The sequence below is a fragment of the Oncorhynchus clarkii genome, chromosome 11, assembly GCF_045791955.1.
Source record: "Oncorhynchus clarkii lewisi isolate Uvic-CL-2024 chromosome 11, UVic_Ocla_1.0, whole genome shotgun sequence".
In the NCBI taxonomy this organism is placed as follows: domain Eukaryota; kingdom Metazoa; phylum Chordata; class Actinopteri; order Salmoniformes; family Salmonidae; genus Oncorhynchus; species Oncorhynchus clarkii.
The window spans coordinates 23829005-23845465 of NC_092157.1; the positions used below are offsets into that span (position 1 = coordinate 23829005).

Sequence of the window (16461 nt, forward strand, 5' to 3'; positions counted from 1 at the left end):
TATTCCCTCTCTCTTCTGTCTCTCTTTATTTTCTTTTTTTCTATATCGCTTTCAAAAGAGTGGGGTTTCAAACTGTATGCATACAGTTAGAAACAACGAGAGAGAGAGAGAGGGAGAGAGAGAGTGAGAAGGAGAAAGAGAAAGAAGACAAATAATATTTAAAAAATGTAGACATAGAAAGTGAAAGTAACAAAAAAGGCTGAGCAGGGTGGGGGCAAAGGAATATCCTTAAGGAACATTGAAGGCGCTCAAAGCATCACCACCCAGACAACAAAACTATTCCTGTTGATCCAGGTCGGTAGCGAACTAGTCCTGTAGAGCCCCGCTCCCCGTCTCCCACTCAGAGCTGTGGACTTAAAGGCAGCTGAGGGCAGAGAAAAAGCCTATCTCTCTTCGTCATTTGACCATTCCTCCTATGCACTTATTATTGTCCCATAGGACTTGACTTATAGCCCAGGGATACAACTCCAGTTATTGTTTGTATCAACACTTGCACCAAGGTATAGACGAGAACGAAACACTGCCCAAAAGAAAACATGTACTACTGTGTAAAAAAGTAATCTACATTTAAAATCTGCAATATTACAGTCAGTGACTGCTCCTATCTTCACTTATAGAGCTAATGTGCATGTTAACATCTCCATTGAAGGTTGCTCATAAAAGCACTCACAAACTTCTACAGATGCACAATCGAGAGCATCCTGTCGGGCTGTATCACCGCCTGGTACGGCAACTGCTCCGCCCACAACCGTAAGGCTCTCCAGAGGGTAGTGAGGTCTGCACAACGCATCACCGGGGGCAAACTACCTGCCCTCCAGGACACCTACACCACCCGATGTCACAGGAAGGCCATAAAGATCATCAAGGACAACAACCCCCCGAGCCACTGCCTGTTCACCCCGCTATCATCCAGAAGGCGAGGTCAGTACAGGTGCATCAAAGCTGGGACCGAGAGACTGAAAAACAGCTTCTATCTCAAGGCCATCAGACTGTTAAACAGCCACCACTAACATTGAGTGGCTGCTGCCAACACACTGACTCAACTCCAGCCACTTTAATAATGGGAATTGATGGGAAATGATGTAAAATATATCACTAGCCACTTTAAACAATGCTACCTAATATAATGTTTACATACCCTACATTATTCATCTCATATGTCTACGTATATACTGTACTCTATATCATCTACTGCATCTTTATGTAATACATGTATCACTAGCCACTTTAACTATGCCACTTTGTTTACATACTCATCTCATATGTATATACTGTACTCAATACCATCTACTGTATCTTGCCTATGCCGCTCTGTACCATCACTCATTCATATATCTTTATGTACATATTCTTTATCCCCTTACACTTGTGTCTATAAGGTAGTAGTTTTGGAATTGTTAGCTAGATTACTTGTTGGTTATTACTGCATTGTCGGAACTAGAAGCACAAGCATTTCGCTACACTCGCATTAACATCTGCTAACCATGTGTATGTGACAAATAAAATTTGATTTTATTTGATTTGATAACCCCATTCACCATTAAATGAAACATTTAAACAACACTGGAATTTCAACCAGTGCATGATACTAACTGACATGGTAATCTATGTCCCCATCACACTTACTCCTAAAACACAATAGGACCAGTCTGCCACACCCAGTGACCCACAACACCTGTATCATGCACGACTTGACCTGTCTGGGGAGTTTGGAGCAGTCTGAAAGAGTTTTGGTCTACGTTGACATCTATTTGAAGTCACTGTACTGATAGAAAGTCTCATTTCCTGTTGTAATATGCATTCATTTATCAGTCTAATTAAATTGTCGATGCCACCAAAACACACGTAAACTCATTTTGAGAAATGGCATTGGAGAAAGTGTAGCCTGGTCATTGATGACTCAGTTGACAATTCAAGGAACACAAGAGCTCAAGAACATTGTAACGAAGGTGAAGAATAACAATCTACTGTAGATTAAGGCATTTAAGGCATCAACACCAACCCATCTAAATGTGAATTAAGAAGGAACCAACAATAAACCACATGATAATGTCTACTTTCTGCCACGCCTCCTTTTGTTGTGAGGCTGAACAAGGAAGAACCTCAACCCCTGTGCATATACTTTCCAAAAGTACCTCCCGCCACACCCACCCGAACACACATGACAGGACTGCCAGCATTATTGTCAAAAACATTTGACCGCAGCATAGTACTCAGGTGACAGCTTGGTAGAGGAAACAGAGTTACTCAGACCCAGTCCCAGACCGTAATGGTTAGTATTGGGACGAGCTGAATGAACGTGGTCTGAGCTACAGGACCAGAGGAGAAAATAAGGCTCTTGAGGAGTAACAAGGCTGTGGAGACCATCACACAATTGAGTGACACAGGTGAGGACTAAGTTTAATAGATCTTGGCAATCGCCAACCATCAGACTTGCTGGATGTTTTCACAGTTTAATACTACAATGTCTTCTTTGAAATAGTTTAAAATCCTCTCTTACTGAAAGGTACATTGTGTTATTTCTCTCCCCCCACAGCCCTGCTATGGGTGCTAAACAAGAGAAAATGTATTGCACCAGGTACTTGGATGGTCAGGGACCCCCAGCACTGATAGACCAAGGTACACTACCTGGATATTCTTCTCTCTCTCTCGCTCATCCCTTTCTTTGTCACTCTAATACTTAAGATTGAACTCTGACCCTACCTGGTTGTGTGTGTCTGCCCCCAGCTAATGGGGATGTGAAGGGGAGCTATGCTGAGGTGTCAGAGGGCAGCCAGCCAGAGGGACAGATGACATGGGTCATTCTACACAGAGACCTCCCTGGTTACCCAGGGGACAACACCATACAGATCAATTATGTTTTTGCAGATGGAATGCAAACAGTAAGTTAGTGTTAAAACAAAAGGCTTCAGTACTTTGCATGTATTTATTATACAGAATAGCATACATCATATAGCCTGGTCCCAGATCTGTTTGTACTCTTGCCAACTCCATTGCTGTCTTTGTCAAGCCAAACATGCCAATGAGTGACAGGAGGAGCTGGCATGATAGCTCAAATTTCAAATTCAAGTTTGAAGTGTATTTGCCATGTGTTGGATATTTTACTCCCTTACTCACTCATACTGTTCTATTCTAAGTGTGTTCCACTTCTGAGTGTTCTGAGGAAAGAGAAACGCATTCTACAGGTGCTTATAGAGAGTTTGGTGACATTCCATCCTGTTGATGTGATGATGTGGTAAATCAGGTTAGGCTAGTCGCTAGTCATTGAGATGTTGCATACCACCGAGGAGGAAACACAGAATGGGTGATGTAATGCATTCACTACAAGTCAGCAACTAGCATGAAGGAAATCAAATATCTTTGAATGTATTCAGAACAGGTGCACCCCACTGGGCAAAAACTGGCTGAATCAGCATTCTTTCCATGTCATTTCAACAAAAAAAAAGTAAATGTGATGATGTTGAATCAACCCAACTTCTAACCTAAGTCCAATGTCATGGTGACATTTTTTATTGATTTCACGTTGAATTTACGTTAGTTTATAATGAAAAGGAACAAACACGACCGGTTACCCGGCTTTAACTTTACCACTAATAAAAAGGAAAACATCAAACAGACAGTGTACATAGTATTGCATCTCAGATTTTAGACTGGAGGTACAGTCATTCATGCCAGCTATTTGCTAGCCTTTTGGGGGCCCTAAGTAACATTTTGTTGGGTCCACCCACCTTTTGGCGATGCGTTTTAGTGGCCCACCAATTGATGACGTAGAGACTAAATTGAAGTTTTAGAGTTATTTTCTACACATTTTGCTTTGGGGCGTAGAGAAAATGTTGCAGTTTTTATGCAAGTATGCTGCAATTCTATACATTTTTCCATGACTTAAGCCAGCCCTTTTTTTGCAGGGGGGGGGGGGGGGGGTGCATCAGCAGTCACTCAATTAGCCCATGTCAGCTAAAATGAATTAGATTGTTAAGTCTACACTCTTAAAAAAAGGGTTCCTAAAGGGTTCTTCGGCTGACCCCATAGGAAAACCCTTTTTGATTCCAGTTAGAACCATTTTGGGTTCCATGTAAAACCCTCTGTGGAAAGGGTTCTACATTGAACCCAAACGGTTCTACCTGGAACCAATAGCATTCTACATGGACCCAAAAAGGGTTCTTCAAACTGTTCTCCTACAGGGACAGCCGAAGAACACTTTTAGGTTCTAGATGACCCCTTTTTTTAAAAAGAGTGCAGCGGACAGCTTTCTAAACTTGTAGTAATCCTGGTCGAATTAGCGAACGGGGTGGGGCCCATTGATCACCAGTTATCATACTATAAACTGCAAACACTTGCCTCCAACCTATGGCAAAATGTGTAGATTTGCAGGAAATCAGCCGTAAAATTTGAAGTTTTAGAGGTATTTCACAGATCCATGATTATTTTGGATTTATTCAGATATTCTGATTTTACAGGACAAGCATCCCAATCCAGGGCAGACGTTTTTGGGAATGAGGACATTGGCGTATTTGCCCGACAACCGCGATGGAAGGAGGATCCTGGGGCTATTGGATAAGGCCTTCTACCAGAGGCTGGTCTTTACTGTAGCAACCAATGAGAATGGAGAGGATATGGTCACATGGGCAGATATACCCCATAAAACAACCCCTGATGCAGGAAAAGACAGGTTAGTGCTGGATGTGTGTGCTACAGAGCAATAGAAAAAGGCAAAGTTCCCATGTTAGTGGACTCTGCATTCACGGTAAACCCTCCATACATTTCGGCTCAATCGGAAATTACCTTCACATTTAAATAATGCTATAACACTGAACTTTGGTGATACAGATTTAATCAAGCCTTAAATGATTTATCTTTAAATACTCACTTTAAATCTTTTATGTTTGTAAATCTATGTAATCTGTCTGTCCCAGTGTTTCATCTATATTAACTCTGCATCTGTACACACAATTTACTTTAGTCATAGACATTCATTTGTTTTTCTGATAATTCAGTCACAGCTATCCAGACCCGGACTACTTGAAAACAGCGAGGAAAATACTGAAAGACAAAGGCATCGAATGAGAGGCGACTAAGATCCAATCAACATCAGTTATCAACACTGTCAACGTCAACAGTAATGTCTGAAAGGTGCTGATTGCTCTGTCGTAGCCTACAGGTCCCGGTGTACAATTATTTTAGACCTCTACAGCAGGATTACGTACAAGTTTATTAGCTGCTGTAATGTATCGTGTTGGTTTTGTTTCTTGAAAGCTTTGATAATATATTAATATTTTAGACTACAGGGTCCTTATGTACAGAATGTACAATAAATAGCTGTTTGCTGCACACTCCCTCTTGTGGTTGTTTATGTCTCCAAAACCAGCTCATAGGCACCTTGTTCCCTATGTAGTGCACTACTTTTGACCAGGGCCATGTCCCAAATGGCACTCTATTCCCTATATACTGACTACTTATATTGAATAGGAGGTGTGTTCTTCAGGATATAGTAGTCTGACATATGTCAGTGGTTCCATAAAGATAACAGCATTCATTTGAAAACTAAGGTTAGTCACATATCCACACACCAGTCTCTCCAAACCACACAAATGACTTTTAAGCACAGGATGCTTCCCAACCTTTGTCTACCTCCCTGCAACAACACCCTAAGCCCTAGCCCCTTTTCCTGAGAAAAAAGTTTACCCTCTCATAGTTATTATTTTTCTGATCTCCTTCCTTCCTTCCTGCTGGCCTAGCATGTTATTGGTCCAGATTGCAGAGTGTGAACTTTCCCAGGGTGACGGCAAGGCCCTCTGTTCTTTTCAAACTGAATTACAGCCTGGGCTTCATACAGACAATAAAGTCTAATCTCATTGGCTGGTCCCATTAGGGAGGTGTCTGTCATCCAGGGGCGCCTCTTAAACCACTTTCTCCTGGACGTTTCACAGTAGAGTCATCCGTCCCAACTGTCAGGGTCTGGAGCTGGAGCGGCAGCCACAGCCACCGCAACGACAGCTATCAAATCTGTCTCACTGAGGCACTCAAGTCCCCCCTCCCATGCACCTCGCAGGCTCGTATCCTCCAGCACATTCTGGCCCCCATCGTCGCCACTTCCCCTGTCATCAGAAGCCTCCTATCTCTGTCTTTCTTAGAAAGACCCATGAGGAAAAGAGATGACTTGATGCTCAGTGTGTGCATGTGCTTGTGTGTGTGTGTGTGTGTGTGAGAGAGAGAGAGAGAGAGAGAGAGAGAGAGAGGGAAAGAAAGATTGTGTATGTGAGTGATCGTGTCTCTGTCTCTGTTAGCAGTGTTTTGTATTAGCCTTTGTGACGCAGGCAGCCCTGTTAGATATGGCCAGAAATCATTGACAAATCATGACTACCCCTTAGACCAAAGACAAAAAACACTTTTTTTTAATCAGCCATAGAAAGCTTGAATTCTCAGCAGAAATATTTTCTCTCTCCATTAATTCCTCCTCTTCCTCTTCCTCTCCTCTCGCTGCATGAGTCCCAAATGGCACCCTATTCCCTCTCTTCCCTACCTAGTGCACTACTTTTTACCACAGCCCTATGGGCCCGATTCAGACCAGAGTTAAGCTGTCATAAATGGAACATAATTCCCTTTTGATGCACTTTTCGTCTATGCGTATTCTGACCAACTTATTCGTTTGGGGGGAGATCAAGTAAATTAAGGTGACTTTCACTTAATTCCCTCCACCTTTACGCGCAAGGAAAATGTGAATAAGGTCTAGCGAACCTTTCAGTGCCAAGTGGGAAAGGCATGTATTTATTTTTGGAGGATAGAAATAACACCGTTCTCCATACACTGCAATTTACAACCTGATAAACACCATTGACAAGAGCAAGGTACATTAATAATCCATTTGGACAAAGGAATTGTAAATATAAATGAATCTTGTTTTAGATATATTTGACCTTATAATCGCTGGAGACAAATGTGTAACCAGTCATATTGGCAGCAAACTGAAGCACATCAGCATATACAGTTTCCCACTGTAAAGTTGATGAAAAACTGTGCCAATATGCAACATCACATTTGCACTGCCTTTTAACATGCAGGGGTGGGCACTCTCGAATGTCTTAATTACAGGATACCTTGACTTTCTCGATCTCCTATTTGTATCATGTTAAATATTTGCCACTATCAGTATCAACCGTCAGTAGGCCTAATAACCACACATATTCAACTGACATTTTACTGTTAGTTCCCTTCAGTTGGTTTAGCCTACATTATAATTCCATTTCCTTCCATTCTTTCATTTATCTTCATTTGTTTCCTCCTGGCTGTTGCTGAGGATCATAAGTAACAGTGGATCATATTTTTTTTTAAAGACGTAGGCTAATTAAATCGTTATGTAGCGGAGCGCAGACCAAGCCTTATTAATTATTATTATTATTATTCAATTGTTTTGTATAAACACTCCAAACAGCCTACCAGACCGCTCAGAGGCATCTGCATGGTCCTAAAGCACACCATTGCCTCACATTCCAATTATATAACTGGGGGGGACAAAAATGCTATTTCAAAATGTGTGTGTGTGTGGGGGGGGGGCCTTGTTTGGCCGTGTCATCACACAGTTCCATTGTTAGTGCAGTTCCATTGTTAGTGCAATAGTATTGCACACTATTCTCTCTATTACAAGGAAATGAAAGAATCTCTGCACAAACTGAAGTCAGAGAAGCTCTGACTTCAAAATGGCCCGAGTTGCTCCTTCTCAAGAAACCAACATTTGACTTATCTGAAGGTCAAAAACTACAGACCTGTATCCCTTATTTATTTTCTTTACAAAACACTTGAGCGTGCTGTCTCTGATCAACTTTCTCATTATCTCTCTCAGAAGGATGTTCTGGATCCTAACAAGTCAGGCTTCAAGACGGGTCACTCAATCGAGACTGCTCTGGTCATCCGCCGCCATCACCTCATGGTGCAGCAGGATAATGCACGGCACAATGTCGCAACGATTTGTACACAATTCCTGGAAGCTGAAGATGTCCCAGTTCATCCATGGCCTGGAAACTCACCAGACATGTCACCCATTGAGCATGTTTGGGATTCTCTGGATTGACTTGTACGACAACGTGTACCAGTTCCCGCCAATATCCAGCAACTTTGCACAGCCATTGAAGAGGAGTGGGACAACATTCCACATGCCACAGTCAACAGCCTTATCAACTCTATGCAAAGAAGATGTGTCATGCCGCATGAGGCAAATGGTGGTCACTAGGGCTGTTGCGGTGACCATATTACCGCCACACTGGCGATCACGAGTCATGAAGGCAGTCAAACTCCACGTGACCGTTTAGTAATTAGGCTTCTCAAAGCTCTGATGCAGTTATTGGTCATTAGTAGCCTACCAAACTTGCTAACTGCCTGGTACTCAGCACTTTATTGTCCCTCTAATCACTCTGACACCAATGCAAATGTGATCAAAAATCTAATCAAACACTTCATGAGAGCCCATGAGCTCATGTTGTGCAACGTTTCTATAGGGCTATGCAATTGAGCTAGACAACAGAGTGATGACCTCTATTAAAAAGGGGAGGATCCCATCAGCTTTCTGACTAGGCCTAATATATTTATTTTTCAACTTTCCTAATATTAAGCACATTGCTTATCTTAACAACAGGAGTATAGGCTACCTGGCTGGCATGAACATGAACCATGAGAAAAGCTCCTCCATTCGCTATTTAAGTGCGTAGATGTCATATTTTTCCCACTGCCCCTGTTTGGAGACAAGTGCATGATAATGGTGCATTCTAAATGAAAACAAATTTCACAAATATATTATTTAGTATATGTAAAGAGAAAATCAAGAATAGTTTGAATGGGTGACAATATTTTTTGCAGCTTTTTTAGAATCATAGCCGCACGTGAATCGGCTTTACAGGGGGTGTAGAGCCTAACTGCATACATAAGCAGCGTGTGAGTTTCATGTTTGGGGAAGATCATTTTCACCATAGAAATTCACCTTTATAATAAGCTCAGTTAAATATTTGAAATTGTTGCATGGTACGTTTATATATTTTTGTATGGCTTTCTTTCATTGATCCCTGATATTCTCAACCTGTTCCCTTCCCTATTCTAGTGAGTCTGTAGAAAAAAGTCAAACTATGTAAAAGGCACACTGTATTTAAAGGGATGGCTTAAGATAAATGTACCGAAACCCTATTCAATGAAAACGCCACCACAAAATCTGTTGGCCAGCAAGTGGGAGGGTTTTCAGCAGTTGAATGAAATGTATTCAGAGTGTGCAAGGTAGCCACAACTGAAGAGCGCATTACACAACTGAATAAGGTAGGCTAAGTCTGAATACCAACGACTGAGAAGTGCATAGGAAAGGCATGTGTAGGAAAGTTGGAATCGACTCCTATGGGAATAGGTGCCATTTGGGATGCAACCAATGTCTCTCTGTACTAAGCGGTGTACAGTTCCCTTGTTAGTGGTGATGAATGGGCTGTGGAGCTTGTTTCATTAGGGTCTTTAATTTGAACCACAATTAGATGCAATCCCTTTTAGAAGACAAAGCAGATTCCCAGACAGTTCATTAAAAGACATGGGCCACAAACGCTGAAGATGGATGCCTCTGGTCTCACTGGCCTGGGTCTCTCAGTCTGGGCCTTGTTCACAGTTTACTGAACCCCCATGAGGCAACTTTCCCCTCTTTACTCTGTAGTTCAAACACTGGCAGAGAAACGGTGGTGATTTTAGTAGAAAAAGCAGGTAAAAGGAGACAGTTCATTTCTATGTAAAAGTGTTGATGTTGAAAACACCACACTTTTCTCATACAATAGTTGTCACGCTCGTCTGAAGAAGAGGAATAAAGCGCAGCACGTGTTCATGATACGTATTCAAACTGAGCCAACATAACAACGTGGAACAAAACAAAACGGTTCTGTCTGGTGCAAACAAAACTACCCACAAAACACAGGTGGGAAAAAAGCTGCCTAAGTATGATTCTCAATCAGAGACCTCTGATTGATCAGCTGCCTCTGATTGAGAACCACACCCGGCCAAAGAAAGAAATAGAAAACATAGAAATAAAGAAACTAGACTGCCCACCCTAGTCACAACAGTGATAATTATGTCACATTGTTAAGAGAAGATAAAGTGAATGTAAAACGCTGTTTGGTTAGTGTGATTAGCTAGCGCCATGCGAACAGATCTAATATTTTAGTTATCCTATCAAACAATAGGGATGATAAAGTTTGATGACGGTCAGGTTGTTCATAGAACTGACTCAACGGGGGCAAACCCATTATTATAAACAAATACCTCCGGACAAACATGCAATCAGTAGCTGTGTGCATTATTGATCAGGGATAGAGAAGATGGAGTAATGAAGTTATGCCCTGTGTCCAGGGTTTTGGAGCGAGAAAAGAAGAAGAAGAAGAGGAACTTTTAGGTCAACCAAGAGCTTGAACCACACGGAAAGTGCCTGTGGGTTTCTTGGAAAAACAGTGTAAAAAAAAGAGGACTGAAAACACAACATAGATTTGAATCGTCAGGGCTGTCATGTGAGCTATTGTGTCTCGTCGGGGGAACAGCCAGTCTCGCGTCCCTCCCTGTCCGCCTGACAGAAGTTTGCGCTGCATCCCATTTGTGTCACTGTGTCTCCTGTTTTACAGGCCCTATAAACCCTCCATGACAAGGGGGAAAAGAGATGGTAAGCCATCAATTAGACCTGAATGGTGTCCGTAAAAAAAAAACAGGCTGATGCCACAAAGGTGAGCTGAGTCAATCTCAGAAGGAAAATGGTTTACGGTGTGATAAATCTTACAGAGAGAGGTGGATAGCGTGGAGACATCTCCGGTCCTGTGGAGGTTACGGGATGTCCTCTCCTCTTTCCCTGAGGTTATCAAAACAGAAAGGTAAAAAAAAAAAAGAAGAGTTATTTAGCTAGCTGATCCAGATAGAACAGGGACACACAGGATCCGTGTGTACAACGAGGTCAGCTTACTTGCAAACAAACTGGCCAAGATGTTGATAGGCTTCTTCCATAGAGGTGGAAATGAACTTTGACAATCCCTGAAAAGGCCTGCACATGGAAAAAGATTTGTTTACATAGGACAAGGTTAATGAACAGCGTACAGAGGAGTGAATGTGTGTGTGAGACGTTAAGGGATGGGGGAGACCAGCCACCTGTGAACATGTCTGTGACTTACAACATTCTGCTAAAGACAAGATTCCAACGCATCATCGGGGGGCACACTGCCTGCCCTCCTGGACACCTACAGCACCCGATGTCACAGGAAGGCCAAAAAGATCATCAAGGACATCAACCAGCCGAACCACGGCCTGTTCACCCCGCTATCATCTAGAAGGCATGGTCAGTACAGGCGCATCAAAGCTGGGACCGAGAGACTGAAAAACAGCTTCTATCTCAAGGACATCAGACTGTTAAATAGCCATCACTAGCCAGCCTCCACCCGGTACCCTGCCCTGAACTTTGTCACTGTCACAACCGGCTACCACCCGGTTACTTAACCCTGCACCTTAGAGGCTGCTGCCCTATTTACATAGACATGAAATCACTGGTCACTTTAATAATGTTTACATTCTGTTCTACTAATTTTATATGTATATACTGTATTCTAGTTAATGCCATCCTATTGCTGTATATATACTATTCTATACTACGTATTGTACAGATATACTAAATATTCTATCCACATACTGTCCATAATGTCTATAATGTCTATACATCCAGTCCGACATTGCTCGTCCTAATATTTATATATTTCTTAATTCCATTCTTTTACTTTTAGATTTGTGTGTATTGTTGTGAATTGCTAGATATTACTGCACTGCTGGAGCTAGGAACACAAGCATTTTGCTACACCCGCAATAACATCTGCAGAATATTTGTATGTGACCAATACAATTTATTTGATTTGATTTCTAAGGTACCAGACTCCATGCTTTCAAAAAGCCACCACACAAACCTCTGTCTCACACACACATTGAAAAGGCAACACTCGTCACATACCCACTCAATCCCCACAATGCCATTCATATCATATCTAGACCCTGACTCTTTCCACCCTTCCCCTTTCCCTTCCCCTGTATCTCTTTGAGGCTGTGCTCTTTTCATTTCTGACAGAGACCTGTCACACACTCTGTGCCCCCAGTGTCCCCACTTTGTCCTCTTACAACGCTAGCCAAAGACTCAGAGATGGTCCGACCTGATAGCCCTCAGGCCGATTGTATACTAAGGTTAGCTGTTTGCTACTCTCATACAGAGACACTACAGTGTGTTGATATCTTTCTATAGCCCCGAAGAGCAATGCTTCTATGGAGTCAGAGATCTGATACAGTACAGACCTTCATTGGCCCCTCGCCTGCACTCCTCCTTTTAGCTAACATTCAGTCTTTTGAGAGGCCAGAGATGGAGGGCTGTGATACCGTCGACGTAGAGTTGTCGTCTTTCTCCCACTTGTGTCACTCACTCAAAACCCAGTGACGCACTTCACGTTGCCTTCATGCTCTCTGGACACTGTTTAAAAAAAATGCAAGTCCATTAAATAGATACACGATATGACCAAAAGTATGTGGACACCTGCTCGTCGAAAATCTCATTCCAAAATCTTGGGCAACAATATGGAGTTTGTCTGCAATAATAGCCTCCACTCTTCTGGGAAGGCTTTCCTCTAGATGTTGGAACATTGCTGCGGGGACTTGCTTCCATTCAGCCACAAGAGCATTAATGAGTTCGGGCACTGATGTTGGGCAATTAGGCCTGGCCACGGGTGAGGCTGAAATAGCCGAATCCACTCATTTGAAGGGGTTGTCCACATACTTTTGTATATATAATGCAGGCAGTAAAGACAAAGAGAGGAAACCACAAGACACATTTGTCAGACCAACCACATCTACCGTATGTCTTACAGGCCATGCTAGTGAGAGCCCCTTGCTCTGGCTCGATACCTCCTTACCCCAATAAAGCTCCTGTGTAGTGCTCTGTTTTCAGATGAGACCAGTGGGACCACTCTGCTGGTGGTGTTCTCTACTGCCATTTAGACAGAATAATACAAAGAAAGGGGACCATGTTACATAGAGAGGAGTGCGTTTGTGGATACAGTAGCTAGCTGCCCATAGAGAAAAGGTGTCATTGCACGTACAGTGCAATACAGTACAGTACAGTACATGTGTCAGAAGGTGAACATTGACAGGTTCTTTAGGATCTGGGTTGAGCAGGCAGAGTGCAGTAGAGACAAAACACAAAAAAGAAAAAGCATATAAAATGGACCCCTACTTTACAACTGCCCACTCTGAGGCCCAGATCTTGCCGACTACACCAAATATCACACAGTGGAAAAGTGACAGGTACCTTAGGATCTGGGTTGAGCTGGCAGTGTGATCCCAGCTTCAGCCCAGCCTTAGCCCCAGCTCAGCCAAACCCAGCCCCAACCCAGCCCATACAGCTCCTCTCCCTGCCTTGATCCTGACCTTGCAGGTCCCTGGGTGCTCCAGCATGGGTCCTGGATGGATGGGGTGACCCTGCTTGCTTAGTCCCCAATCCCCTCAATGCACAGCACAGCCCCCCTCAAAACTCGATTCAGTGATTAATGAGCTTTAAGGTGACAAATCGCCACTGTGGCTCAGCTGTGGGATCGAGCACTAGGGCGCTTCATACGTGGGCCATCGCCACCCATGCAATCGATGCTGCAATGTTTCTTCTTTTTTTTAATCCTCATTTTCTCTCTTTGTTTCTCTCTCTTCGTTCCACTTTCTCTATTACCCCCCTCTCTCTGTCTGTCTCCCTCTGTCTCTCTCTGTCATTCTCTCTTTCTCTCCCCCTCTCTCTCAAAGGGACATCACAACAAAGCAGAGAATAAAATCTCCTTTTTCAACACTTTTGACACACTCATTTCATCTGACAGAATGCAATGTACTCGTGTGCAGCCTTTCTGCTTTCCCATTAAGTGTTTTTGTGGAGGTTTTGTGTTATTTCAATGTACTCAACCCATTTTCAGCCCAAATGGAAAACTCACTTGACTAATATTATGTTGGCCATTGAGGATGTAACGCATAACCCCTATGCGTTATCAAAGCAATAACCTTGATATTTACACTTCCCAACCCTTGCCATAATATTCTAATATCCTGGTTCTATTTGCTCTCTTAACGATGGACGTATTTTAATAAACAGAGTGGGTGGAGAGGTGTGAGCTGGCAATGGGGACATTAAAAGCTATTCACACAGTGGCAACGAGGACGTAATCAGAGTGTATACAGACACATATACACACACAAACACACGCACGCACACACACACGGGCAGAGGCGATTCGCCGGGTAAAGGTTAGATCTGAGAGAAAATTGGCTTTTCTATATTGAATAATTAATGTGATCATCTTCTCTCTGATGGCCCTGCTCTCATTCGCTGGGACACTGCTTCATGTTAAACAAACAGGACATCTGATTGGTCAGGGGGAGAACTTAGGGGTTCTACGATATGCTGTCAACATTATACAAGCTCAGGGGACTCCAGTGACACGTAAAATGTTTGCCACTTGGCTAGCTGTGCTAAAGACATAGTTCTTTCACCTGAAATGAAATAGGCCACATTCCTTTTGACAATTCTTATAAATAACCAACCAGACAACATCATTATTTGTGAGACTTTTAAATCAGCGCCAAGGTTTCAGCTTTGTACTGTAACAAAACACCCTCTTTCTCTCTTGAGATAGACCCACATGCTTCCAGGATAAATGTCATGTCTCTCTCTATGTGCAGCCGGACTGGGCAGCAGGCAGCCTCAGAGACAAAGTTATTACAGAGGCAGAGCTGCCAAAATGGATGACACTGTGGTGGGTAGACCACTTCTCCCTTTTATTTCTTAATAAAAGGATTTCTCTCACCGACGGCTGATAGATTTCTGCCTGTTTCTGCCTGGAGAGAAGCAGAGGAGAGGGGAAACCCAAGGAGGATATGTTTCCTGACAGTGGGTCTGTCTTCTTAATGACACAGACTTCAACATAACCTTCAATAGCCGCGCGCCGCACATGGTGCCCGGGCAGAGCAGCCCTCTTCACTGACAGTTTACCCAGGTCCCCCGGCTCCAATAAATGTCATGCACTCATCACTCTCTGACCACCGGCCAATTTGAAACCCCCGACTTAAAGGACGAGTCATAAATCGGAAACATACAGACCCCATTTTTCGCTCTCTCTCAGGTCTATCTATGTGTGTGTGTGTTTGGCCAGAGGAATCTCCACCTCTCCACCATAATATTCCATATGTTCATTTTAGCTCCCTCCCTCCCTCCCTCCACCTCCTCCTCCTCTTCCACCTCTCTCTCTCTTCGTCTTCTCCTTCTTTATGGCCAACATTTAAAGCCCTGATGGTCTCGCTAAGCTAGCATTTGTCTGGAGGGCTTATGGGGTGTTGGAGGGGGTGGGCAGAGGTAATATTTACCATGTGTGAGGGACTTCATAACTCACCACTGGTATAGGCAGTTTTCATAGAGTTGATGGGGTGATATTAGAGGCATGGTATAGGCAGAGTGAGACACTCTTTAGATAAGGTTGAGGGGAGGTTAGGGGCATGGAGGTATGAAGAGGTTACCGCAAATGACTATTTCCCACTGCAGGAATGACCTGCGAGATAAACAAAGATGATAGATTATTTGAGGCTGCCAAATATAATAAAAAACAAGAGCAGTAAAACCTGAAATCGGTTTTCTTGATGAACGCTCCACACACTGGTGACCTTACTTATAGAGATCAAAACTACATTTCAAGGATTGACACTTGTTACCCATAACCCTCCGTTTAACTTTCCATGGCTACGTCCAAAATGGCACCCTATTCTCTGCACAGTGTACTACTTTTGACCAGAGCCCTATGGGCCCATGGTGCTCTGGTCAAAAATAGTGCACTACTGTATATACACTCTTAGAAAAAAATGTGCTATCTAGAACCTAAAAGGGTTCTTAAGCTGTCTCCATAGGATAACCCTTTGAAGAACCCCTTGGGTTCCAGGTAGAACCCTTTTTACTTCCATGTAGAAACCTGTACATGGAACCCAAAAGAGTTCTACCTGGAATCAAAAAAGGTTCTACATGGAACCAAAAAGGGTTCTCCTATGGGGACGGCCGAAGAACACTTTTGGTACCCTTTTTTCTAAGAGTGTAATGAATAGGGTGTCATTTCTTCCCCAGTACTCTCTCCCCATGCTCATTTTCCCTGGTCGTCAGGACCTTGGCTGTCAGAGGGTTGTTGGACGAGTGCAGCCTCTCACAGTGACAGGTATTCATGTGTGATTAATGGGCCAGGACCAGCTCTGTGTGGGTGAGGCAGAAGTCCTATCAAACCAGAGAAAATCACAGCAATTAGTGACTGACTGATGAGGTCACTCACCATGCTGTTTCCTGCTGGGGGTTTAGAATATCATGTTCACCCTGACACTACTCAGAAGGACTATAATACACCACAGAGACACATAGATAAAGGCTTTGTC

General features: G+C 43.1%; 1 protein-coding gene across 1 annotated transcript; it reads left to right on the forward strand.

Annotated features, from left to right (window-relative positions):
- The first annotated feature begins 2208 nt into the window (after positions 1–2208).
- LOC139420687 (deltex E3 ubiquitin ligase 3L a) lies at positions 2209–5333 on the forward strand. Its single transcript, XM_071170910.1, has 5 exons — positions 2209–2387; positions 2537–2619; positions 2728–2882; positions 4458–4669; positions 4995–5333. Exons 2-5 carry the CDS (start codon positions 2544–2546, stop codon positions 5062–5064), a joined length of 513 nt encoding a protein of 170 aa, XP_071027011.1. The 5' UTR covers positions 2209–2387; positions 2537–2543; the 3' UTR covers positions 5065–5333.
- The last annotated feature ends 11128 nt before the right edge of the window (positions 5334–16461 follow it).